Below are 22,958 nucleotides of genomic sequence, written 5' to 3' on the forward strand. Positions count from 1 at the left end.
CTTCCATACCAAGATCCCGAGCGCAGGGTTGTCAATGTCATGTCTGGGTATGGCAAGTCGTGGTTATCACACCGTCATATGAGGGAGTGCATCAGGTCTTCTATGTCTTCAGCTTCGATTTGCGTCTTCCACAGGGGTGCCAGTAGTTCACTGGTTCCTGGGAATGTCGACACAGTCTTCTTCTAGGTCAAGTTATCTCAGCATACCGGGGTATGCGGTGACACCATGGACCTGGCGAATGCTTTTTTTCTTTTTTGAATCCACCTAAGTAGATGTTTAACGTGATAAAATGCTCGTATTCGAGTCTTGGATGTGCTTCTTCTTCTGTGGATATGTTCATCTCCCCAGTCACAGCTTCACTCTCTTCTGCTTCACGTGGTTTTTTTTTTCATTTCATCTTCCCTTCCTGTTCTTCTGCCTCCTTGATTTGCCGTTTCTTCTTCCTTTTCGGGGGACATGGCAACGCGAAACACCCTCCCCTGATTGCGTGTCTTCACCATCCCTGTCTCTGGACTCCAATCCGTGGAGTGTGATTGAGCCAGGGGGCACGTCTCCTGAAAGATCACCCTGAACCTTGGATGTGGTTTCTCAGTGCTCTGTGCATGTGTGTTTCCGCCATTCCTGTCTCTGAACTTCGAATCATCAAGTGTGTTCTTCGTCTGGCTCAAGAAGACGAGTTCATTATGGTTTCCACCAGGGTTCCAAGGCTGTTCGTGCTGGCTACCTTTCGTCCCGTGTGTTGTCCCGCGTGCTATCCCGCGCGTCATCCCGCGCGGGCTGGTTCACCATACTTATATCGTGGGATAGATGATTTCATAGCGTAGGGGAAACCCACCTAGCATGATCCTCACCATGAAGATCTTCCTCCCGCCCCAAAGCCTCAAAGTAGGAAAGACCAGCAAAGAGTTTTGCTAGTTCCTGGCGAAATTTGTAGCTCGAGTCTTTGTCAAAGGGCGAGGTATGGTAGTATCTTGGTTTAGTCCACCCCGATGGACCGAGGAAGGTCAGGCCTAGCGAATTTGACATGTTGGAAGTCGGGTTTGGCTTTGATTGGTTCTTGATTTGTCCTTTTCGCTTGCCAAACTGCGGGCTAGTAGGTGGCTTGTGCATGGGCTGTTTCTTTCATTTGTTCTTCACTTGCTCATCACCTGAGAGCAGGTACAAGTGGAAGGGCAAGCCGGCCATGCATCGGATAATACATATGCGATGGTATGAGTCCCAGGGGGGCTGATTTTGGCGGAAAACTGGCAGTAGGACTGGTCTTCTGCTTGGGGTTTGCTGCAGCTTGCCGGTTTGGGTCTCAAGGTATTGACTGAGGTTGAGGACCCGAGGAGGGAAGAAGAAGAGGAGAGTCGAGCGCCCTTATATGTCCCGAAGGACTAGGAACGCGCGTTTCGAGGCAAACGGCCTTATATTAGCCGGGGAATTGTGTAGTGCCTATATACACCCCGAAAGACTGGAAGGAACGCGCGTCTCGAGGCAAACGGCCTTTTATTAACCAGGAAGTATAGACCGAGATCAGGTGAAGGCATCGGGATGTAGTATAACACTCACAACTGAGCTGGTGACTAGGTCCTTTTAACAAGGGCACACACCCTAGTGGATGCTTGTGTGAATGCGTGTAAAGCTTTTTGGGTCGGTCTAATATATGGCCTTGACAAGAGAGCAAAGAAGAGAGAAGGATTGATTCTCTATGAGTAAACAGAAGTGAACTAAATGCTAGGTAGGCGTCAAACAAACCAGATATTGAGGTGAGATGATCTATCTGGGCCTTCATAAACATACTATATCTTTCTTAATTGCTTAGATTGTTGTTCAGTGGTCATCACTTTGCCGTTCTGCTCTTCATGACAGAAGTATAGTGCATGGGAAGTGGCGGAAGAACATAATCGTACGATATTAGATGTGTTAGATTTGTCTGGAGCATCTTTTGTCTGCTGTAGATATCTCTCTTCCTTTGCCCTAAAACAGACAAACACTTCCAGAATCCCTTGTACATCCTCATCAATCACAAGTGAGCAACAAAGGTCTACTAATTCACAGTTGTACTGCAGATTTGGCGCGATGGGTTGATTGAATTATATCTTTGGTAGTCGCGTAAGGGAAATCACAGTGGGGCCTTGTCCTGTTATACTCATCCCCAGTATCAAGGACAAGGCAAAGATCTATCGTCTACAGGTCCAGCATCGTTGAAGATTCGGATGCATCCATGTGCTGGAAACTTGTCGTGGGCAACCATAGACTTTTTGGGTGTCAAGTTGTCTGAAGCAGCCTGGCCTCTCTTTTGATGTGCGGATTGTGGATGTTGAATGTCCTGGTCAATCCTGGTATACATTCATGGCGTTTACTGCTTCTTGCCGCCCTGCTTCTTGCCGCCCTGCTTCTTGGCACGCTCGCGCTCACGCTTGGCGTAGATCTCAGCAGTGAAGGGGCTAGAGACAGTCAGTTTAGTTCTAGGAATTCTTAAAAAAATGACTACTTACTCTTCCCAGCCAAGAGCGAACCAGTACAGGACAAAGACCTGGGCAGTCAAAAGAATACCAGCAACCTTGCCGTGGTACAGTGCAACACCAAGGAAGTTCAAGGTGCTACCCCAGTACATCGGCGAGCCGGTCACGTTGAAAGGGAACCCGGTGACGGGAGCGTCCATGAGAATACCGAAGTAATCACCAAGGTAGGTACCGGTCACACCAAGAGCCCACATACTGGAGAGAACCAGGACGGAACCGATAGTAAACAAGACACCTCCAACAATGGGTTGGTGGACAGGAGCGTAGAAAGGCTGGTCAGCTAGAGCGAGTTGGTAGACATGGTCACGGAGAATCCCGAGGGAAAAGATGGTGACTGCAAGTGCGTAGCAGCCATTGTACGCGCCTCCGAAGAGACGGGTCAAGAAGTGGTTGCGGTACTCTGTTCAGCGGTTAGCCAAGGTCGAACGCAACAGTCCTCGGGTGGAGTCGGCTAACCTGCGCGGGCAACAATGCTAGAAATTTCAGGTTAGCTATTGTTGTTTTCTCGACCAAGATTGTCACTCACTTCCAGAAAATTGGGTTAAAAGCAATAGTCGCGGCGGACCCTGTTGGGGTCAATCACATGCAAATTGTTGAGATCCTGTAAAGACCAACTCACATAGTAAAGGCTTGGAAGAAAAATCGACAAAATCCGTAAGAGAGGCCATGGCGCAAAAACAGTTAAACCAGGAAGAGTGAAGAGAAGAGAATAGGAAGAAGGATGAAGAAGAAGAAGAAGAGGGGAAAGACGAAGTTGAATGTTGGGCCCCGGATTAACAGCTTAAGTAAACAAAAATGACGTCCACCCGTCCACCTGTGGGTTCCTCCCGCACGGTCACGGGATTGTGTCTTTCTCGACTCTTTGCTTGGCTCTTCTTTTTGATACCAGTATAGCTGAGATCCACGTCTTTATCTCTTCTCTTCTGACTACTACGGACATTACATCACCACATATAGACTTCATCCCAGGACGCTCGATACGAACGAGAGCTTCATCGCCAACCAAGCCCAGTTGACCGTGACCACAATACTATGCCGAGCCGTTCGCTCCCAAGTTCCCGGGAGTGATCGTTATGAGCCGTGGAGCTCTGACAAGAGAGTGGGGAGAATGGCCCTTAGTCGCCGCGACCTCGTTCTGGCGGGCGTCGGCGTATTCATCGCTTGGGGTCTTGTGGTTCGCTGGCTACCGATCCTCCGCTATCTAGGATATGCCGTGACATTGGGTGCCGTCCTATCTTCCGTGGGACTTTTTGGACTTGTCGCATTGACAATCCGGCATCGGAATGACAATGTCAACACCAAGAAAGTTTCAGTGGCTTTCATAAAACCCAACCAATGGCGAAAAGAAGTGCTGAATGTCCGCCGGAGCACGCGATACCGGCCCCGGCCACTCTATCCTCAGTCCTTTGTCGTATCGGAAGGGATCGACGAACTTTTATCTTTCATAACCCGAGACTTTGTTTCCTCATGGTATCACAGTATCAGCCCGAGCCCTATATTTGTCAATGAAGTTGATCGAACGATTCGTGTCGCCCTTGAAAACCTTCGGGATAGGTTGGTTGCGGAGGACATGGTCTCGCTGATCGTATCGCGCATATTTCCTATCGTGACCTCGCATCTCAAGGAATTTGACATTGCCGAACGTTCAGTTCGGGGACGCAATCTCAATCGAAATGTGACCGAGTCTGGAGAGCTTGATCTGGCCATTGCAAACAAATACCGTGAAGGTCGCTTACATCCTGCTGTTGCAACATCTGCGTCCGATCAAAAGTCTGTTCAACAGGAGTACCTGCGCAAGCTAGCGGTTGGCCTTTTACCCCAGCTATTCCCGGAAAGCGTGCTGAATAGTCGAATTGTGTCGGTTCTGATTCGCGAAATCATCTCATGCGCTGTGCTTATTCCGATAGTTACTTCATTATCAGATCCAGACACATGGAACCAACTAATGGAAGCATATGGCCGTACAGCTTTGCAGGATCGGAAAACTGTACGCAAACTGCGCGCTGCTTTGGACCAGCATGCGTCACCCACACCTAAGTCCAAGCGTGGGCAACCATTCCCACGACTGTCGGCAACCGATTCAGAGCGAGCCTTTGAGCGCTTTGTGAGGGCAATCAGGAAATGTAATAACCTTTCCGATGCCCGTCGGTTCCGTGCCCTCGTTTCCAGTCAATTGAAGCAGGAGAGTGTGGTTGAGGGCCAGGATCAGGTCTATTTGAAGCGCCTCGAAACAGGCAAACGTGTTCTTGATCAGAAAGTGGCGAAACTTGCGAGACCAGGCGAGGACTCCCATATACCTCCAGCACTAGACCTTCGACCCGAGATCCCACCTAGAACGCATGAATCGTCACTGGTTGACGTGATGCATAGCGCGTCTGGACTTTCTTATTTCATGGAGTTTATGGACCGCCAAAAGCTGATGTCGCTTGTTCAATTTTGGGTTGTTGTAGATGGATTCCGCAACCCACTTGAAGATGATTTTGGAGATGAGGCAGCGCCCACTTCATTAGCATGGAAGCCAGCAGACAGAAACGACCTAGCCCTCATCAGTGAAACATACCTATCAAAGCCCGAACTAAAGGTCTCTGAGGAGTCTCGCCGAGCAGTCAAGACATTCCTGAGTGCAGGAAAGCGTGCCACCCCGGAACAATATCGAAAAGCGCGAATGGTGGTTCTGACAACTCAGTCTGCCATTCTAGAGCATCTCCAAGACACTTATTATCCAAAGTTCAAGGAGTCTGATCTATACTGGAAATATCTTGCATCCGATGAAGCATCCGCTGCCCAGGCGCCAGTTCGTCAATCCTCTCCTATAGCAGTCACCTTTGAAACACCCGAGAGGCGACCTCTCCCCCCTCTATTGTCACGAACCACCTCCCAGCCGGGATTGAGATCATCTAGAGATTTGCGACGAGCCGCTGTCTCGTCTAGTGATGTGCGGGGCATGGGGAAATTGTTTGATGATGACGATTCACCACGACGATCAATAGATTCAGAACGATCTGCTCATCTTTTTGATGATGACTATGACACCGACAATCTCGCCACGTCCACCCATAGTTTGGGCAAGGATTCCCAGAATGGCGAGAATGATGCTAGCCAGAGCCAAAGCCAAGTCCTAGAGACGATGGAGGCAGCGCTTAATGATATCATTACCAATGAGCCAAAAAATGGAAGAATCGAAGACCTCAAAGGAGATGCTGCCGGTCTGTTTGGGCCGGAGCGTCCTGTTCTTTCGTCGCGCAGCTCGTCCGAAATTCCCCAGGTCGAGAACCGGAATGAGAGAACCAAGAAAAGCATCGCATCGCTTGGTCTGGTGGATCATGCGTCGCGACTTGGTGTATTTGATGACGACTTATTTCCGGATCAGCAGAAATTCATCGAAGATGAATACGAAGAACCAGACGGCGTGGATGAAAAGGACTCGGCAGATGAAGTGCACGAAGCTGCACCGGGTGACTTGGGTCTAACAGAAGCGATTGAGGCGCTCTCGGTGGATATCGACAAGCTTGCAGCCCAGGACTCCGTGGTCCAAGCATTGACACGCAAAGCAGAACTGACAAACAACACTGCGGAACTGAGAATCCTGCGCAAGTCCAAGGCCAGCATCCAGCGCGAAATGCACCGCAAGGAAATGCAGCGGCAACAGTACATTCTCCAGGAAAGCGATAACAGCTTGTTTGGGCGGTCGACTGTTAGCCTCAAGTCTACTGTTGTGGGCAAGGAAGAGGATGATGGCCGTGAATTCGCAATGTGTAAGAGAACCTCCTAATATACCGTGTGTGTGTCCAGGCTAACTAGTTATTTTAGACGTCGTGGAGGTTCGAAGAAATGCCGGCGAACAAATGCCCGCTGCATCGTGGGTCGTTGCCCGACGATACAGCGAGTTCCATGATCTGCATCAGAAGCTACGCCAACGCTATCCCTCTGTCCGGCACTTGGAATTCCCCCGGCGACGCGTTGTGATGAAGCTACAGAAAGAGTTCCTTCACAAACGGCGACTCGCTCTCGAAGCCTATCTGCAGAAACTCTTACTCCTACCAGAGGTCTGTCGCAGCCGCGATCTACGTGCATTCCTCTCTCAGCGTGCCATCCTTCCCCGTAAGGAAAATGCCCGCGACAACGAAGGTGAAACCAAAGACCTTGTTACACGCATCTACAACTCCGTCGCAGATGGCATGGATGACTTCCTCGGCAACTTCGGCGTCCTAGACCAACTGTCTACTGCAGGCCAGAACCTCATCTCAGCGGCCACCCAGCAAGCCAGCAACACGACAGTCCCAGACTCCAGCCTCGCAACCGAAGATGCCGTCACAGCCGCCGAAGCCGAAGCGGAACTAAACGCCTTCGAAGATCGTGAGCTCGAGCCATTCATCAAGCCCATCTGCGATCTCTTCCTCGAAGCGTTCGAGCTGAACCGCGGCAACAACTGGCTGCGCGGCCGCGCCGTCGTCGTCGTCCTGCACCAGCTCCTCGGCGGAACAATAGAGCGCAAGGTCCGCGATGGAGCGCGCGGCCTCACACAGGATGACTCGCTTATCAAGTACCTTGCTCTCGCTCGCGATACCCTCTGGCCCGGCGGCGTACTCCGTAAAGCCCCACCTCGTTCGGCCGCAGACCGTCTCAATAGTCGTGCCGAGGCCACTGTGGTCTTGGCTACGCTCATCCCGGATCTGGCGGGTAATGTCGTCGGCCGAGCTAATGCACAGGCTGCAGCCCGTCGCATCTTTGCTACGCTGAATAACCAGCATCTTAATACCCATCTTGTTTTTACGATTCTTGACGAGATCGTCCTGGTTCTCTTTGGGAGTTCGGGTCGTTCTCGATAAGTGAATCTTTATTCTTCCTCATTACAATCATTGTATATAATCGATTACATCCATCTCTACAATCCCTACCTAATTCCAAACTTGTCCACCTAAACACATCCAAAATCCAAATAATCCCGCCAAGATAAAAAAATAACCATCACGTGTACATGTGATGAGGCTCAATTGTGCCCAATCTGGCAGCGAGCCCCTAAAACCCTCCCAGGCTGAATTTCAACAGCTCACATTCTTCTTTTTCTTCTTAACCCCAATGGCCCCTCCCCCAATCTCAGCCCAATCCCACGCCCTCTCCATCCCCGAAATCTTCGAACTAATCCTCCTCAACCTGGACACCCGCACCCTCCTCACAAAAGCAACCCGAATCTGCCACGCCTGGTCCCATTTCATCAACTCCTCCCCGCCAATTCAACGGGCCCTATTTTTCCGACCCCTCGACAATGGCTTGAACAAAACAAAGACCCAGAATCCACTGCTAGCAGAAACCTTCCCGTCAATCTTCCACCGGTCCGGGTCTACCAATGGAGGAAATACCAATAAAAAGAACGATCCAGAATCCGACACCATAGACGACAAAATCAACTCCAAGCTCACATTCACCACCCTCGACATGGTCCGGAACCCGCAGAAATGGGATGCATATATCAGACCAGAGGCCAGCTGGCGCCGTATGCTGGTCCAGCAGCCACCGGTGTATACGCTATCGTTGCTAAGGAGTAATGTCGGACATGGTGGACAGTATTTGTATATTTATGAGGCGTTGGTGAGTATCCAGGTCTATTTATTTACCATAATATATACATATAGTTATCTATTATCTACATAATGATCTTTTTTGTATTTGTTTACATACATTACACACTTATATCATATGTTCATTTTCCCTGCAAAAAGAATCCTAGCTGACATTCATAATCACCCTAAAGGGCGATCAAAAAGAACCGGCCGGTGGCCTGCGAATGGATATCGTTTTTGAAGCACTGGTTTTTGGTGACAGGTGGGATCAGGATGAGTACTCCGCGACGGAGATGGTTTGGGGACGGGAATTCCTCCCTCAACGGATTCGTGGGGACCTGGAGCTCTTTGGTGTCCGGGATCTGGATTTGGTGTTTTATACTCGTCTGGGCGAGGCGTCTAGGGGTCGTGGTTATTATGTGTCGAGTTTGGAATGTGATGTTGTGAAGAAGGTTAAGACGGCGTATGCTAGGCTGGGGATGAAGCCAAAGTACTCCGATGAGGCTTTTTTGAGAGGGCGGAAGTCTTGGGGGTCGCTTTGGGATTAGAATCTTGTCTTCTCATGAATCTATAGGTTATGCCCATGTACGATATGAAGTTATGGATATCAAGGTATAGCGTGGCTCGACATGTCCATTCAGACCTCAATGTCTCCTCGACTTGATTTCCGACATAGTATCTCCCATACAATATCTACATTGGAAATGGATAGCCGGGAATTACTTAATTTGACCTCCACTAGGCGTCAGAAGGAGTGAACGGCACATGCCGGTCCACCCAGGGTAGATACATAAAAGCCGAGCCAGACAGAAATGACAGAAATAAGATAGACAAGATAAAATCAAAATACGAGATCCCTCGCGCCCTCCTAATTCTTGTTTCTACATTGGAAACGCAGTGAACACAGAGCAGCCGAACGGGACGGTGGAAAAGCAGAGCATAAAATTGCAGATTGAGGGGAGTCAATAGTCCCCGGTAAGAACGTCCATTATCATGATTGGTAAAGTGAAGGAATGAAAGGTAGAAGAAATTGAAGAGGTCATCCGGGGACACTTGTCTGTGTTCATGGCCATATCATGAAACACCCGGGTTGATGGGCTGATGCCGATCTATGCCTCGTCCTTGGACTTCTTCTTGGACTTTTTGCTTGGCTGTGGTGCACCCTCCTTCTTCTGGTGCACGATCAACCGGGTCCAGCACTCTTCCTTATCCCACTCGAAGCCAGCGAGGTAGGGTTTGTCGAGTTCATCATCCGCCTAGCGGGGTCACGTCAGTCATCATGGACTCTCTGTGTTCTATGCTGTAGAACCACTGACCTTCTTCTTGAACTGCTTGTAGATGGCATCTAATGCGTCCTTGACCGTGACGCCCTTGAGGTTCCGTGCGGTGACTTCTAGGCCAAGGGGGAAGTGTAGGTCAATCTTCTTGACGGGTGGAGTGACGAGGAACATTTTGAGGATGTCTTTGTCCTCAATGGTGGAGGGGGAGGTGTTGAGTTTCCTGGACCGACGTCAGTGAGTCTGATGTATATGTGAGGCATTGAGATGAGATACTGACCAGCCAGTCTTCTGTGTTTCGATGGGTAGTTCAAGGTCCAGCTTTTGCTCTTCTGCAGTCCCATCAGTATCGTTTCCTCCACTGAGATTGATGATGTCCTTACCAAGGTCCTTGATGTTCCAGACACCTTCTACTGTTGAGGAGGCCCGCCTGTGCGTCTTGGCCTTGACCTCCTTCTCAATGTCGGGTTTCTCATTGGATATGGACAAGCCAGCGATGGCCGAATCGACTTTGGTTAAAGGAACAGACATGGTTTACAGAGTGTATCTGATCAGGTTAGAGATGGAGAAAGGATCCAGATGGGATGGGGGAATATACTCTCAGATGAATCAGGAGATGAATGGAAGATCAGGAGATGGAAGAAGGGAAGAAGGAAAGAAGAGGGGGCAGGCAGGTGACCAAGGTTGTGTGAGAGGGGGTGCAGAATACCACCGGTGTCATGGATGTCATGTTACTTGGATGTTTGTCTCTTATAAACAAGGAAGTACCCTTTTTCTTCTATATTTTTTCGGTTTCACCATTCTACTATACACATTTTTAAAAAGATATTACTTATATAAACTATTTGAATGATTATAACTATTACTATCATCTTCACCTAGATAATATATAAATATCCATATAAATATCATAGACAATAACCGGCCTCCCCCGGATTAGACTGACATCAACATTGTTCATCTTGGCCAATCTTAGTGCTGCACCCCGCATTTGGGCTCCACTTTATTGGCGGCAGATCACTCTTATATAGCCCTGATATAGCCCTTATATAGACTAGTATTACTATATTGGTATATTAATATATTACATATTACTATATTACTATATCGTATGACTGTCACCTGATCGTACTTAGGTACTTAGTACTTCATTCCATCGTACCACTCACTATGAAACTGACCACGTGAGGTCATTCCGTACAATATAATAGCCAAACTCAATGCTTCCCATCCTTACCTACATAGGACCTAAGTAACCAGGGTTCTTACCCTTAATTAACATTTCTTCCTATATGGCGTAATTAACCACCATTATCTCACCACACGGATATCCATGGATGGACTCAATCTGTTTTACTGACAAATGTTCTATAAACTGGACTTAGAATATCTGATTTGATACTTGATTGAATATGTATAGCACGTCGGGATATTGGATAGTATACCGTATATACACTTATCATCTAAGCTCAACAATCTCTTCGACCATAATGTCAAGACATAACTCAATCCTGGTTAGCCTTAAATCCATATTCACAAATCACCTAGAAAATAAGAGGATATAAAGGTGTCGGGCAAACGGTCACTTATGACTCGGTATAAACCTTTTCACATTCGTATAGACTGGCATGGCGATACCGAGAAAGCAAAGGTTGAATCGAGTCTTATCTCTTAGTTCAATCTCTCTGGCTGCCGTAAACTGACCATTGATTCAAACTTTATCCAGTAAGATCATCTATCAAAATGATTACCAAACGGATAACTGCACTCCGACAATGCTGCCTTGATAGTCATGATTCATGGTATTCATGGACAGCCACATGGCTATTGTTCTGTCAATAGAATGAGTATATAAATAAAAATCAAGTATGCTCAAGTGATTTCAATATTTAAAAAACAAAAGGGTTAGGAGACAATTGGAGAAGAATACCTGAGTGAAGGTCGAAGTATAAAATCCACGACACAAAGGCGGTGAGGTATATTTTCTGCCGGCATCGCGCATCGCTTTCTGTCAAGCTACAATTATCATCGACTTCTCTCTGTCTCTTGCTTTCTCCACTGAGCTCGACTTTCTTTCTTCTCTGCATGACTCCTCAGCTGTGAATTCAGCTTTGCCTTTGTTTTCAGTTCACATTCTTTCATCCCCTCCTTGATACCCTTTACCACATCACACCTCTCGCGCCCTTTCAAATGTCACTTTTCGGCGCCGGCGCGTCGTCGGCCTCGGCGGGTCAGACAAACACCACCGGTGACATTTCCAAGGACGTCGCCCTCAACGCTCCCCCCGAGGATGGCATCTCGGATCTCCGCTTCTCGCCTACCAGCGAACACCTAGCCGTCGCCTCGTGGGATAAGAAAGTCCGCATCTACGAAATCAACGACCAGGGACAAAGTGAAGGAAAGGCGCTCTTCGAGCACGAAGCTCCAGTTCTGAACTGCTGCTGGTCTCCAGTAAGCTCACCCTCCTTCTCACCAACCCCCCCAACAACCCAACTTCCATGCACAGAAACTAACCTCATCTTTTTTTTTCTCTCTCTTATAGGATGGAACCAAGGTCGTCGGTGCTGGTGCCGATAAGGCAGCCCGCATGCTCGATCTCGGCTCAGGCACAACAACCCAAGTTGCTGCCCACGACGCCCCAATTAGAAGCTGCCATATGATCCCCAATCCCTCCGTGGGCGGAACCCCACTCCTGATCACCGGCTCGTGGGACAAGACAGTCAAATACTGGGATTTGCGCCAGTCGACCGCAATCGCTTCCGTCGAGTGCCAGGAGCGTGTCTACACCATGGACGTCAAGAACAAGCTTCTCGTTGTCGGCACCGCAGACCGTTACATCAATATCATCAACCTCGACCAGCCAACAAAGTTCTACAAGACTATGCAATCACCCCTCAAGTGGCAGACGCGGGTAGTCAGCTGCTTTTCAGATGCCTCGGGCTTCGCGGTCGGCTCCGTCGAGGGCCGCTGTGCTATTCAGTACGTCGAGGAGAAGGATTCCGCCTCGAACTTCTCCTTCAAGTGTCACCGTGAAACCCCGCCCGCAAACCGCGACGTCTGCAATATCTACTCCGTTAACGCTATCTCTTTCCACCCCATTCACGGCACCTTCAGCACTGCAGGTGCCGACGGTACTTTCCACTTCTGGGATAAGGATGCGAAGCACCGTCTCAAGGGTTACCCCGCCGTCGGAGGCCCCATCACTACCACCGCTTTCAACCGCACTGGAAATATCTTCGCTTACTCTGTCAGCTACGACTGGAGCAAGGGTTACTCTGCCAATACCCAGCAGACTACCAACAAGGTCATGCTGCACCCTATCGGACCTGAGGAGACAAAGCCCAGACCGAGCACGCGCAAGCGTTGATCTGGACCTGAGCCTTTCTTTTTTTTTGCGTGGGATAGGGCGGGATTTTCTTTTTCGCCAATCGCTTTCGTGTCCCATCGCTACAACGAGCATGTAATGAAACTTTTACCATATCGGCGTGTATTGATTAAGTGCAAATGGGATTTCTTTTGCCAACCTGGCTATTTTCTTTCTTGGAAGGGTCTCTTAAGACCTTAGAGATGTAGTTCTACTATGAATATAGATTGCAGAAGCTAAGCAGGGACAAGTAGACGAGACATCCAGGATCAAGCCATCAAAAACAAAACACCTTCATTGCATCCATGCGTATGATACCTATAAAAAAGAAAGAATTCCCCCAAGCCAGTTGAATATGCCCAGAAGATGATCCCCCGTTCATGATCCATTCACATCTCTCATAGAGAATCATAAAAAAGAAAGCTCCTACAACACGCCTTAGATGTATTTTCTTATCTAGATCACCTCGTTGAAGACCTAACCATCTATGAGGTAGGCAGAGTAACCTGCGCCACACCATCAGCAATCTTCTCAACAGCCTCGTCATTCTTGCCTTCGGTCGTAACGGAGACCTTCTCCGCACCACCCTTAGCAGACCCCTCAACACCACCTTCAGGAGCACCAGCACGGCCCTTCTCCTTCTTCTCCTTCTTCTTAGCCTTAGCAGCAGCCTTCTTCGCAGCCTGCTTGGCAGCCTCATCCTCCTTCTTCTTTCGGTCAGCCTGCGAGCCACCAAACATCTCACGCCACTCATCCGCCTTCTTGGGATCAATACGCGTGAACAGGTAAGCGGCCTTGCCGATCTTGTGACCGGCCTTCAGGGAAGTAGGCTTCCAGCCGGACTGGATCTCTTCCACAGAGGGGATGTACTGGAAGGGTGCGTTCAGCTGCTCCAGGATCGACTTGGAGGTTGCAGGCATGTACGGCGAGAACACGCTGGACAGCAGGTGGATCAGGTTGAGCACTGTGCCGACGACGGCGGCAGCACGCTCGGGCTCGTTCGCAATCAGCGCATTGTCGAGTCGGTTCGCTTGGATCAGTCCGTTACCCGCCTCGGCGATGCGCATGGCTGTCTGCACACCGGCGCGGAGGTGCGCACCTTCCAGATCTTCGTGGTACTGGCGCAGGTGTTCGGTGACTTCCTCTAGGAATGGGTTGAAGGTCTCGGGCACGGTGAATTCCGGAATGACGGAGCCGTAAGAGGCGGTGACGAGCTTGATGACGCGGTTGACGAGGTTACCGAGCTTGGCGAGGAGCTCGCCGTTGTTGCTGTCCACGAAGGGACCCCACTCGAACTGAGTGTCGCCGGTCTCTGGGCGGTTCTTCAGCAGGAAGTAACGCCACACATCGGCGGAAACGCCGGTTTCACGGGCGTTCGTGCCGAACACACCAACGCCGCGCGACTTGCTGAACTTGCCGCCCTCGTAGTTGAGGTACTCGGTCGTGCTCAGGTGGTGCAGCATGGTCCACTTGTCTCTTGTACCGATCTGGGTACCGGGGAAGATCACACTGTGGAAGGGGACGTTGTCCTTGCCCAGGAACTGCCACAACTGCACATCCTCCGGGTTGCGCCACCACTTCTCCCAGTCGTCTGTGTAGTTGGCTGTGATAGAGGGATAGCCGATGCAAGCCTCGAACCACACGTAGAGAACCTTGTTCTCGTATCCCTCCAGCGGGACGGGAACACCCCACTTCAAGTCCCGGGTGATACCACGGTCCTTCAAGCCCTCCTTCAACCAGGACTCGGTGATAATGCGGGAATTCCTAGGCCAGTTACCCTTCTCAATAGCGGGGTGGGCCCATTTCTCGATCTCCGGTTGGAGCTTGTCGAGCAGGATGTGGATATGTTTCGTCTCGCGGCGGACGGGGGAAGCGCCGTCAAGCTTGCAGCGGGGGTTGATGAGATCAAAGGGATCAAGGAGGTGACCGCACTTGTCACACTGGTCTCCACGGGCATCGTCGTAGTGGCAGCGGGGGCATTCACCCTCCACGAAGCGATCAGCCAGGAACGATCCGTGCTGCTCGCAGAAGGGCTGTTCGGCGGTGCGCTCGCCGAGGAAGCCGTTCTCATACAGGCGCTTGAAGATCGACTGGGAGATCTCGGTGTGCTTCTGTGTGGGGGTGCGACCGAAGTGATCGAAGCCGATGTTGAACCATTCGTAGACATCTTGGTGGATCTTGTTGTATTTGGCGCACAGCTCCTCCGGCGACACCTTCTCCTCCAACGCCTTAGTCTCGGTTGCGGTTCCGTATTCGTCTGTACCGCAGATGTACAATGTGCGTCGACCACAGGCCTTGTGGTATCTATTGAGTAACTGTCAGTTTCATGGCGCAATGCTGTATTCTGTGTGGGGTTGACTCATACCTGGCGAATACATCGGCACTCAGCACGGAGCCGACGACGTTACCCAGATGGGGAACATTGTTCACGTATGGCAAAGCGCTCGTCACGAGGATATTGCGCTCCCCAGCTTTGGGCAATATGGGGTCCGTCGTCATCTTGAGGTGTTTGAAGAGGAGAACGTCTTTGTTGGAGGGGCAAAGGCGGGAAAATCAGAAAGTGGGCATCTCGTCACATGCCCCGCGCATACCAAAAAAAAAACTACGTTAGCAATTGGATTCTTCAACTTTTGACTCATATCTGTCTTATATCCACAATGGAGCACAATATTCTGGACAGTCTCCTTGATCTGGAGGAGCAATTCTACAATGAGGGATATGAGCTAGGCACCGCGGATGGAGCCGCTACCGGATATACCGAAGGCAGTGTTTTCGCCGTTGAGAAAGGCTTCGAGAAGTTTGTCGAGATGGGACGCTTGTATGGCAAGGCATTAGTCTGGGCACAGAGACTCGACATCAAATCGTCGGAAGGTGCCGCGTCGCAGGTGGATAGCACAACGGATACGCTTTCTCTTGATCCATCTATCTGCAAAGACATGCCCAGTCTTCCACCACACAGCACTCGACTGGCCAGGAATCTCCAGACGCTTCTTGAACTCGTTGATCCGGCTACTCTGGATATGAGTAACACGGAGGAAGCTGTCAATGACGTGGACGAGCGTCTCAAAGGCGCCGCCACGAAGGCGAAGCTCATCCAGCGCGCAATGGGCGAGCGCGAGGATTCGGCCACTCAGGCTGAGCCCAAGGATATGACGGCTTCCGGAGATGGCTCTGGGAGTATTGAAGATATCAGTGCATTGAACATTCGTCACTGAGGGCTTGGTCATGCTTCACCAAATCGGTAGACATACCAGACGGTCGACTCCCGGACTCTACCGATGCCCTTGGACCAGAGCGCCAAAGGCCAGACCTTCGTTAGTAATACGACACTCGCTTCGGTCACCACATGGGAAAGTGCTCCAATATCTGGAGTGCCATTGCACAAAGCCTGAGAAAGGTCATTCAATCCGAAATGATTCATTCGAGACTCATTCTTCCAGGCTTGGTTTACACCCTCCGAATACCAAGGCTTCTCGCTCGTTTGCCACGGAGAAACAACAATCGGGCTCAATTGGAAGTCCTAATTTGATGCTCCAGACATATCAAGACTCGTCTACTATATCTTGGACACCAAAGTAAAGAAGCCCTGAAGAGTCATCCCGGGCGTTCTACTGACGACAGACGTTCGTGATGTCCAGTGGTTTCATGCAATACCAAATTGATTATTTACAATCATTTCTGAAGACCCCGAGTCACAAAGGGAAAATTGTCATGTCAAAATAAATCATAGATTTCCTTTGGATGTCATAATATAGCACATTTCATCAACAATGCAACTTTTTCTTTTAGTCTTTAGTTTATCATCAAACCACCAAAAGTCCTATAGCTCAAGGCTGCGCTCAGCCATAGCCATAGCACCCTCTTTCGTCTTGTGGCCACCAATGAACCCACTAGCGTGAACAAAGACCGCACCCTCGGGGATCTTGCTCTGACCATTCTTCTCAGCCTCCGCAGCCATAACACCATCAAGGTCCTGGTCGCGGACACCGCGCCACGCCTCAGGCAGAGGCTTGCGAGACTCAAAGCTGCTCTCGGAGACGGAAACACACTGCACGCGCCACTTGGCTCCCTCAGTAGCGTTCTCGGGGTACAGAACGTAGTACGCCTGGGCGGCGGGGTCAATCTCCTTGCTTCCCGAAGCCTCAGCCTCGAAGTTGTACAGGTGCTCCTTCCAGGGCACACCGCCCTGGGGGAGGACGATGATACGGCCGGAGGGGTGGGTGTCCTTGCGCGAGGCGTAAGCGGAGCCGACGGTCGTGCGGGCAGGCATCCAGGATGTGCAGGCGTGGTGCATCTTGCGTGCGAAAGCGTTGCCGATGAGCGTGCTGGCGCGTCCGAAGAGGCTGTCCTCGTCCTGGGGCTCGCCGGGAGGGCTGGTGGGGTCTGGGTTGTTCATGTCGCCAACCATTGAGGCGAGCGTGATGCCGCCATTCTTGAAGCGCTTCTCGACGCCGGCGGCGGCAAGCGCGGCCTGGTCGTAGGCGGAGATACCGTTGTCGTTGGCGTCAATCGCTTCGATGAAGTCTGTGTACAGCTTCTCGTACAGCAGGTCTACGTCGGCGTGCTCCACGGGCAGGGACAGCTTCTGGGCGAGGATCGCCTTACCGAAGTGCATGTACACCAGACCGGCGGAGGAGAGCTTGGTGGCGTGCTGCGGGAAGGTCGTGGAGAAGGTGCGCTGGTGGTGGTCATAACGGTGGATGGCGGGGTCGTACACGCCGCCCACGTCAACGACAGTGTGGCATTTCTCCAACTCGGCGGGATCGCGCGTGCGGATTAGAGGGGAGGAGGCGTATGTGGGGAGCAGACGGAGGAGGTAAACGGCCAGGGCCTCGTCGGCGTGGAAGTGGCCGCTGTTTTAGTCAGTATATGAGCGGATTGAGCTAGATGAGTAACAATTTCGGGAATATTGCACTCACTTGTGTGTCCCGATCAAGGGGGACGAGGTCTTGAGCTTCTTTGCTACGTTTTCGGCCATTTTGAAGTAGTTATTGAATCTGAGCATTCAAAATGAAAGGGAATGGTCTAAAGGTCTTCACGTATTAATTGCTGCGCTCTGGCTGGCTGAGTTTCTTATCTGCGTTACCATATCGGGTTATTAGGGCTTGGATCCAGGGCTGAAGCCTAGCATGTGACTATCAGCTCTCGATGTATGAGATCTAGAATAACGTCCCTAATATCATCTTAAGCCAAACAAATCAGGTTATTGGAATTATTGAACTACGTCGTCAAGCGCAGAGGTTGCACCGGGCTTATGCGACTACTCTTATACCTAAAAGAGATAAATGGACCAAAACTGGAATGGATTTGACAAAGCAAAGCTGGAAGAAACAGGAAGGTGCTGCCTGGCTTAGAGTCGAATAAATCAACGATTCTCTATCGGACTACAACGGTTCAGCTCTATAACACTCGAATCGATTCTAGAAAGAAAATCGAATATCTATTAAACCGCCACCCAGCGCCTGGCAAGAAATACAAGAGAAGAAAGAACCAGGTATCCTATGTACAAGTAATGGCTTCAGACCATTGGGCTGTGTGTGCGTGTGTGCGGATGGGGCAAGATTCGGTTGAGGGGGAGCGAAAAAGAAACCAGGAAGCTGTGAATAGGAAGGTTGAGCGTGGACAGCAAAGGGTATAAGTGCCAAACTGGATAAACAGTGGTAATTCAGGGTGGATATGGAAGACAGAGAGGGAAAGGAGCAAAAAGCAACAGGTTTATCTGGTATCGTCGAGTCGTGAAAAGGGGTGTGGGATATTGAACGGGGCGCTGTTTGCCTCGAGACACCGAGACAAACCAAATACACCCATATAGAAATAGAGAAGAGTATGCTTGGCAAGGAAGCAAGGAAGAGCAGGGACGGAGTGACGTGAGACAAAGTCCAATCAAAAGCGAGACCGGGTGATATATGGCGTCAGACGATCGAAACTATTCCGAAGGACTCGCTCTACCGTAGCTGTAGCAAAGGTGGAAGATCATTGGCGAAATTCCCTGCCGAATCGCCGATGGGTGGCGTTTTCGTTGTCGAGGTTGCTGCGGGATAGGTCACTTGGTAGGCCTGTGGCCGACTGGACTCATGCAGTAATATACCACAGCGAAGGAATCAATAAGGCCGGTTCGATTGGCCTTCGAATTCCTGCTGCGCTATTGCTGGAGCAATAATAAAAGAGGAAAGCGTAGGCATATTGACTTAGCAGTCGTTGACTCTGGCAAGTAGTCATTCAGTCAGTTTTCCAGTGGCCTGCCACTCCGTTGTCAAGATCGTTGGTTTCCCCTAGCCATAGCTCGACCGCGTATAGGGATATCGTGCAAGCGAGATTGATCCACCGCCATGGGTTACCACCGCCGTTGCCTTGGGTGCTCCACCATTCACCGCTGCCACCCATTGCTTGTGAGGTTGATGCGAAGTGCTGCATGAGGAGACTGGTGTAGACAGCGATGAGAATGGTCGGGGCAAAGTAGCTCAAGAATCCCAGCACTTGACCTGCCGCGTCGGTATCATCGATGGAAGCCTCTTGGGAAAGCGCACGGGCGCCAGACTCGCGGACAGCTGGAATGATGCGCGTCGATGCATACAGTACGAGCAGGCGGTAGGCGAGCGAGATGAGGACGGAGGGCGTGACAGCGCTGAAAACGGTGGTAATAACGTTGAAGCCTGCGTGGATAATCGAAGGCAGAAGAGACACCGCGTGCATCAAGGTTGTGTACGATGCCATGATAATGGGAGGCAGCGGAGGGAACTCTCCGACCTGCGAGGGCGAGGGGATTTGTTCCACAGGGTGCGATGGCTGATAGTCCGTGAAGATCTGGTAGATGCAGAGCACGATATAGGCGAAGAGGAGAGAGCTTTCGACTGGATTGCCGCGACCACTTCCAATCCCCCAGGCACACAGAATGACGGCGCATGTGACAGAGACTCCAATCAAGGCGGCATCGACGTTGGAGATTTCGGGGAATTGCAGAACACGCCAGAGGAAGTAAACCGAGCTAGAGATAATTGTAGCGGACAAGACCAAGAGACCGATCTAAGACAAGGGTTAGTTTTTATCGCGACCTCCATGGGGAAACCAAAAAGAAAAACATACCATCCAGCTATCGCTGCGTCCACCTCGGTTGACAAGCCAACGGGTAATTTGCCCAGCAGCCTGGATCACCAGTAAACTGCAGAAGCCCTCTGCCAGCTGGAAGACCGGGGTGGACCATCTCAGAAGTCTATCCCAGTTGCCGAGGGTCACGGTTTCCACTAGGCCGTCGCGACCAAAGAGCCATTCCTGAATAGAAGCATCCTGCGTCCTCTTGCCACTAAAAGTGCGCTCCACCCATCCCGTGCCCGTATTGTCAACATCAACCGAGAATCGATTCAGCGACCAAATCAAAAGGACCAAGATGACGGCCCATTGTATGAAGCGGAGAACGGCAATGATGGAGGAACGGAACCACGATCGGTCAGGGGTGGTGACCTTCAACAGCGATACCAGGAAGTAAAAGGCCGCTAAGGACAGCGAAAAGGCCAGACCACATGTCTTGCCGCCCACATCGAAAGCTAGTGGGATGGACGAGACGGTGATGGCGAGGAACAAGGCCGACGAAAAGACTCGAAAGAGCCACATCGGACCGCCGTAGGGGGTTTGGTACGCGGTAGGGGATCGAGGGGATGGGGGGTGTGATCTGAGGCGACTGTCGTGTTTAGAGTCTGGATGGGGGGAGAGAGAGAAGTTAAGGAGGGGAAGAAACACACTGTTTTTTTTTTTTTCTCTCTCGAGCTTATCGCTTTTCAAGGCACTTCACGTGGGTCACCTAGAAGAGAGAAGTAGAAACCCCTGAAAAAGGAAGGGAAAAAAAAAACAAGATAGACCAAGGAGATTAAATAGATTAAATAGATCAAATCAACAGAATAAACCAACAAGAGAAATTCCCATGAAAAAGAGAAGCGGAAGTCTCTTTTTAATAAGAGTGTTACAGCTAGACTGGCGGTCGGAGCACCCCATTTTTCTACCTAGGCTATACTAATTTAACTAAGGGCCTAGAAACATTAGAAACACTAGAAAAGAAGCTAATGGGTTTTAGTTATCTGGTATTTTCTTTTTATTATACCAAACGGAATACACAGATCTTATAATTCCGAATCAGATATCCACTATGTTGACATAACCAAATTACAACATATATATACAACATATATAACTAGCAGATATACTATGCATTGTTTTACGTTTTTTCCTCTTTTTCTTTCTAGATTTGTAGTGTTACAATCATAGAATGTATATATGTGCAGTGAAAAGCTTGATTTCTACATGTAGTATGTAAGAATAGCCCACTTATAGTTATAGCCTCTATCCTTAACAATGTGATCTAGTTAGCTCCATCTAGAAATAAAATGTATAAGTTCTTCCGAACTATTGTGATAACTCCTACATACTATATGAGGCATTGCCATTCGAAGGATGCATAATACACTATAGTAGACGATAAAAAGGTATAAAACGACTTCGATGTTTAACTTTTAAACAAATTGGATGGTATAACACAGGGGAAGTCTTGAAACAACAGAAGTGTCGGAATCAGTAACAGGATAGCCGAATACCTCAGTACAGGTAGACATAACATAGACAAATTATTGCGAGATTGGAAATTCAAAGGGACACAAGTGAATTATCATAAACAAGGGCCTTGTCGCATGAACTAGATATGAACAAGGAAAGCAGAAGTCAAGCAAGAAAAAGAAGAGAAATTGAATGCCACAGATTGCTGATGATAAGTTGAATGGTAAATGGTGATAATTGGAGAAAAATAAAGAAAGCCAAGACACCGAAGAGCGAAAGCAGTGCTTGACTGGGTAGCGAATGTCCCGGAGAACAAAATACCTGCCATATATCACACAGTCCAAGCACTCTCGCTCTGTCCTGCAGTGCACCCCTATCCCATTTCCCCCATTCACAAAAGTCATTTGGAAAAAAAAAGAAACAAAAAGAAATTCCCATAGCGCCAAGCTTTTGAAAGTGAAATCACAGACCCCCTTCAAAAGATATGCATGCAACGATCGCCCTCCTCAGAACAGCCACAGCCACCCAGTGTAGTGCATGATAGTGTATCATCGCCTACCGACGGATCGGAACACCCTCTCTCGCAGCAGGGGGGCTGACACTAAGTTCCTGCTCACCCTGCACCGATCCAGAGACCAGACCAGAGCCTACCTCACCCTCGCTGATACTAGTACCACGGTGTAGGTAACTACCTCCCTCCTTGATTGGGCTGCGGTTTTGGAACCCGGTTGAGCCAGGGTGTCCGCTGATGCTGCCGGGGATTTGCTGCCCACCTTGGGAGCTGACACTGCCGTTGTTGACAGAGTTGTTGGCGCCCGGTGAGGTTGAAGTGAGGTGCGGGATGTTCTCCGGCACTGGGTGGCGTGACCCGATGTTGGTGACGCCTACGTCGGAGGCTTTGCCGGCTTTGCTGAGGGCGTAGTCACCTGAATCAAAATATTTGCGTTCCTGTGAGAGATTCCGTGTTAGGATGGTGTGTTGGGTGGGGTTGGGTTGGTGTTGGGCTTACCTTGAGCTTGTTCTGGAGGACGTCCTTCTTGGTGGGCATCTTGCCGTAGAGGCGCAGCAAGCGCTGCTCCTCTGGGCTCAGGGACTGGGTAATTGTTAATAATGATCAGATAAAAGAGCGGGAGGACTTACGTTGATGTCCACTTTATTCTGCTGATGGGGATTCATGATGGATGGTTGAAGAAAGTTGAAGTTGAAGTGGTGAAGTTGGAGGGGGAATTGAGGCGGGAAAGATAAGGCGGGGAGAAGTTGATGTGTGACCGGGAGGGTCAGACGGGAGGGAGAGAGAAATAGAAATAATAATAAGAGAATAGGAGAATGGAGTAATGGGGTAATAATAATAAATACTAGAGGAACAGTCACAATCACAATCACAATCACAGTATTTAATTAAAAATCCCAGAGATGTGAGGAATCGGAGATGGTCACTATTGGCTGTGGACGAGGTAGATGACGTTCTGGGACCTTCTCCCTGAATAACTACGTATTATGGTGTTTTAATAAGAGACATAGTTAGGATATCTATGTATTTTAATATGTTTTAATCCGTTATACTATGTTATCATGTAAATATACTCTATTTTAGTCTATTCTTTTCTATTAAAGTAATGGATGGTATCATACTATACGCTATGAGTATGTACCTAGATAAAAGTCGCACATATAACCTATTAATTATCGTATCTAACAACCTTCT

At 49.7% G+C, this 22,958-nt stretch overlaps 11 protein-coding genes across 11 annotated transcripts; 4 read left to right on the forward strand and 7 right to left on the reverse strand.

Annotated features, from left to right (window-relative positions):
* Positions 1-720: 720 nt before the first annotated feature.
* On the reverse strand, positions 721-1,026 carry N7455_007425 (uncharacterized protein; the record flags this gene model as incomplete). Its single annotated transcript, XM_065605623.1, has 2 exons — positions 721-790; positions 836-1,026. 2 exons carry the CDS (start codon positions 1,024-1,026, stop codon positions 721-723), a joined length of 261 nt encoding a protein of 86 aa, XP_065461477.1.
* Positions 1,027-2,344: 1,318 nt separating this feature from the next.
* Positions 2,345-3,178, reverse strand: N7455_007426 (bifunctional phosphatidyl-N-methylethanolamine N-methyltransferase/phosphatidyl-N-dimethylethanolamine N-methyltransferase; the record flags this gene model as incomplete). Its single annotated transcript, XM_040955994.2, has 5 exons — positions 2,345-2,432; positions 2,484-2,910; positions 2,967-2,983; positions 3,037-3,076; positions 3,130-3,178. The coding sequence occupies 5 exons, from the start codon at positions 3,176-3,178 to the stop codon at positions 2,345-2,347; spliced, it is 621 nt and encodes a 206-aa protein (XP_040813521.2).
* A 302-nt stretch (positions 3,179-3,480) lies between these two features.
* On the forward strand, positions 3,481-7,339 carry rgsC (putative intermediate filament protein (Mdm1); the record flags this gene model as incomplete). Its single annotated transcript, XM_040956037.2, has 2 exons — positions 3,481-6,265; positions 6,321-7,339. Coding segments are annotated over 2 exons (3,804 nt in total), but the record flags the coding sequence as incomplete, so codon positions are not given.
* Positions 7,340-7,589: 250 nt separating this feature from the next.
* Positions 7,590-8,619, forward strand: N7455_007428 (uncharacterized protein; the record flags this gene model as incomplete). Its single annotated transcript, XM_040955958.2, has 2 exons — positions 7,590-8,099; positions 8,263-8,619. The coding sequence occupies 2 exons, from the start codon at positions 7,590-7,592 to the stop codon at positions 8,617-8,619; spliced, it is 867 nt and encodes a 288-aa protein (XP_040813506.2).
* Positions 8,620-9,180: 561 nt separating this feature from the next.
* Positions 9,181-9,879, reverse strand: N7455_007429 (uncharacterized protein; the record flags this gene model as incomplete). The annotated part of the gene is made up of 4 exons (XM_040956111.2): positions 9,181-9,327; positions 9,388-9,571; positions 9,629-9,680; positions 9,732-9,879. 4 exons carry the CDS (start codon positions 9,877-9,879, stop codon positions 9,181-9,183), a joined length of 531 nt encoding a protein of 176 aa, XP_040813421.1.
* A 1,659-nt stretch (positions 9,880-11,538) lies between these two features.
* Positions 11,539-12,715, forward strand: sonA (putative nuclear pore complex protein (SonA); the record flags this gene model as incomplete). Its single annotated transcript, XM_040955959.2, has 2 exons — positions 11,539-11,799; positions 11,891-12,715. The coding sequence occupies 2 exons, from the start codon at positions 11,539-11,541 to the stop codon at positions 12,713-12,715; spliced, it is 1,086 nt and encodes a 361-aa protein (XP_040813542.1).
* Positions 12,716-13,197: 482 nt separating this feature from the next.
* Positions 13,198-15,211, reverse strand: N7455_007431 (methionine--tRNA ligase MES1; the record flags this gene model as incomplete). The annotated part of the gene is made up of 2 exons (XM_040956020.2): positions 13,198-15,016; positions 15,078-15,211. The coding sequence occupies 2 exons, from the start codon at positions 15,209-15,211 to the stop codon at positions 13,198-13,200; spliced, it is 1,953 nt and encodes a 650-aa protein (XP_040813573.1).
* A 158-nt stretch (positions 15,212-15,369) lies between these two features.
* N7455_007432 (Yae1 family protein) lies at positions 15,370-15,927 on the forward strand (the record flags this gene model as incomplete). The annotated part of the gene is made up of 1 exon (XM_040956050.2): positions 15,370-15,927. The coding sequence occupies one exon, from the start codon at positions 15,370-15,372 to the stop codon at positions 15,925-15,927; it is 558 nt and encodes a 185-aa protein (XP_040813414.2).
* Positions 15,928-16,532: 605 nt separating this feature from the next.
* On the reverse strand, positions 16,533-17,690 carry N7455_007433 (MYG1 family protein; the record flags this gene model as incomplete). The annotated part of the gene is made up of 2 exons (XM_040955975.2): positions 16,533-17,565; positions 17,632-17,690. 2 exons carry the CDS (start codon positions 17,688-17,690, stop codon positions 16,533-16,535), a joined length of 1,092 nt encoding a protein of 363 aa, XP_040813556.2.
* Positions 17,691-18,931: 1,241 nt separating this feature from the next.
* On the reverse strand, positions 18,932-20,320 carry N7455_007434 (ICE2 family protein; the record flags this gene model as incomplete). Its single annotated transcript, XM_065605624.1, has 2 exons — positions 18,932-19,735; positions 19,796-20,320. The coding sequence occupies 2 exons, from the start codon at positions 20,318-20,320 to the stop codon at positions 18,932-18,934; spliced, it is 1,329 nt and encodes a 442-aa protein (XP_065461478.1).
* A 1,488-nt stretch (positions 20,321-21,808) lies between these two features.
* Positions 21,809-22,429, reverse strand: N7455_007435 (endosulfine family protein; the record flags this gene model as incomplete). Its single annotated transcript, XM_040955984.2, has 3 exons — positions 21,809-22,201; positions 22,263-22,346; positions 22,394-22,429. 3 exons carry the CDS (start codon positions 22,427-22,429, stop codon positions 21,809-21,811), a joined length of 513 nt encoding a protein of 170 aa, XP_040813543.2.
* Positions 22,430-22,958: the final 529 nt, after the last annotated feature.

Source organism: Penicillium solitum (genome assembly GCF_028829755.1).
Source record: "Penicillium solitum strain IBT 25940 chromosome Unknown utg000004l_segment0_segment0, whole genome shotgun sequence".
In the NCBI taxonomy this organism is placed as follows: domain Eukaryota; kingdom Fungi; phylum Ascomycota; class Eurotiomycetes; order Eurotiales; family Aspergillaceae; genus Penicillium; species Penicillium solitum.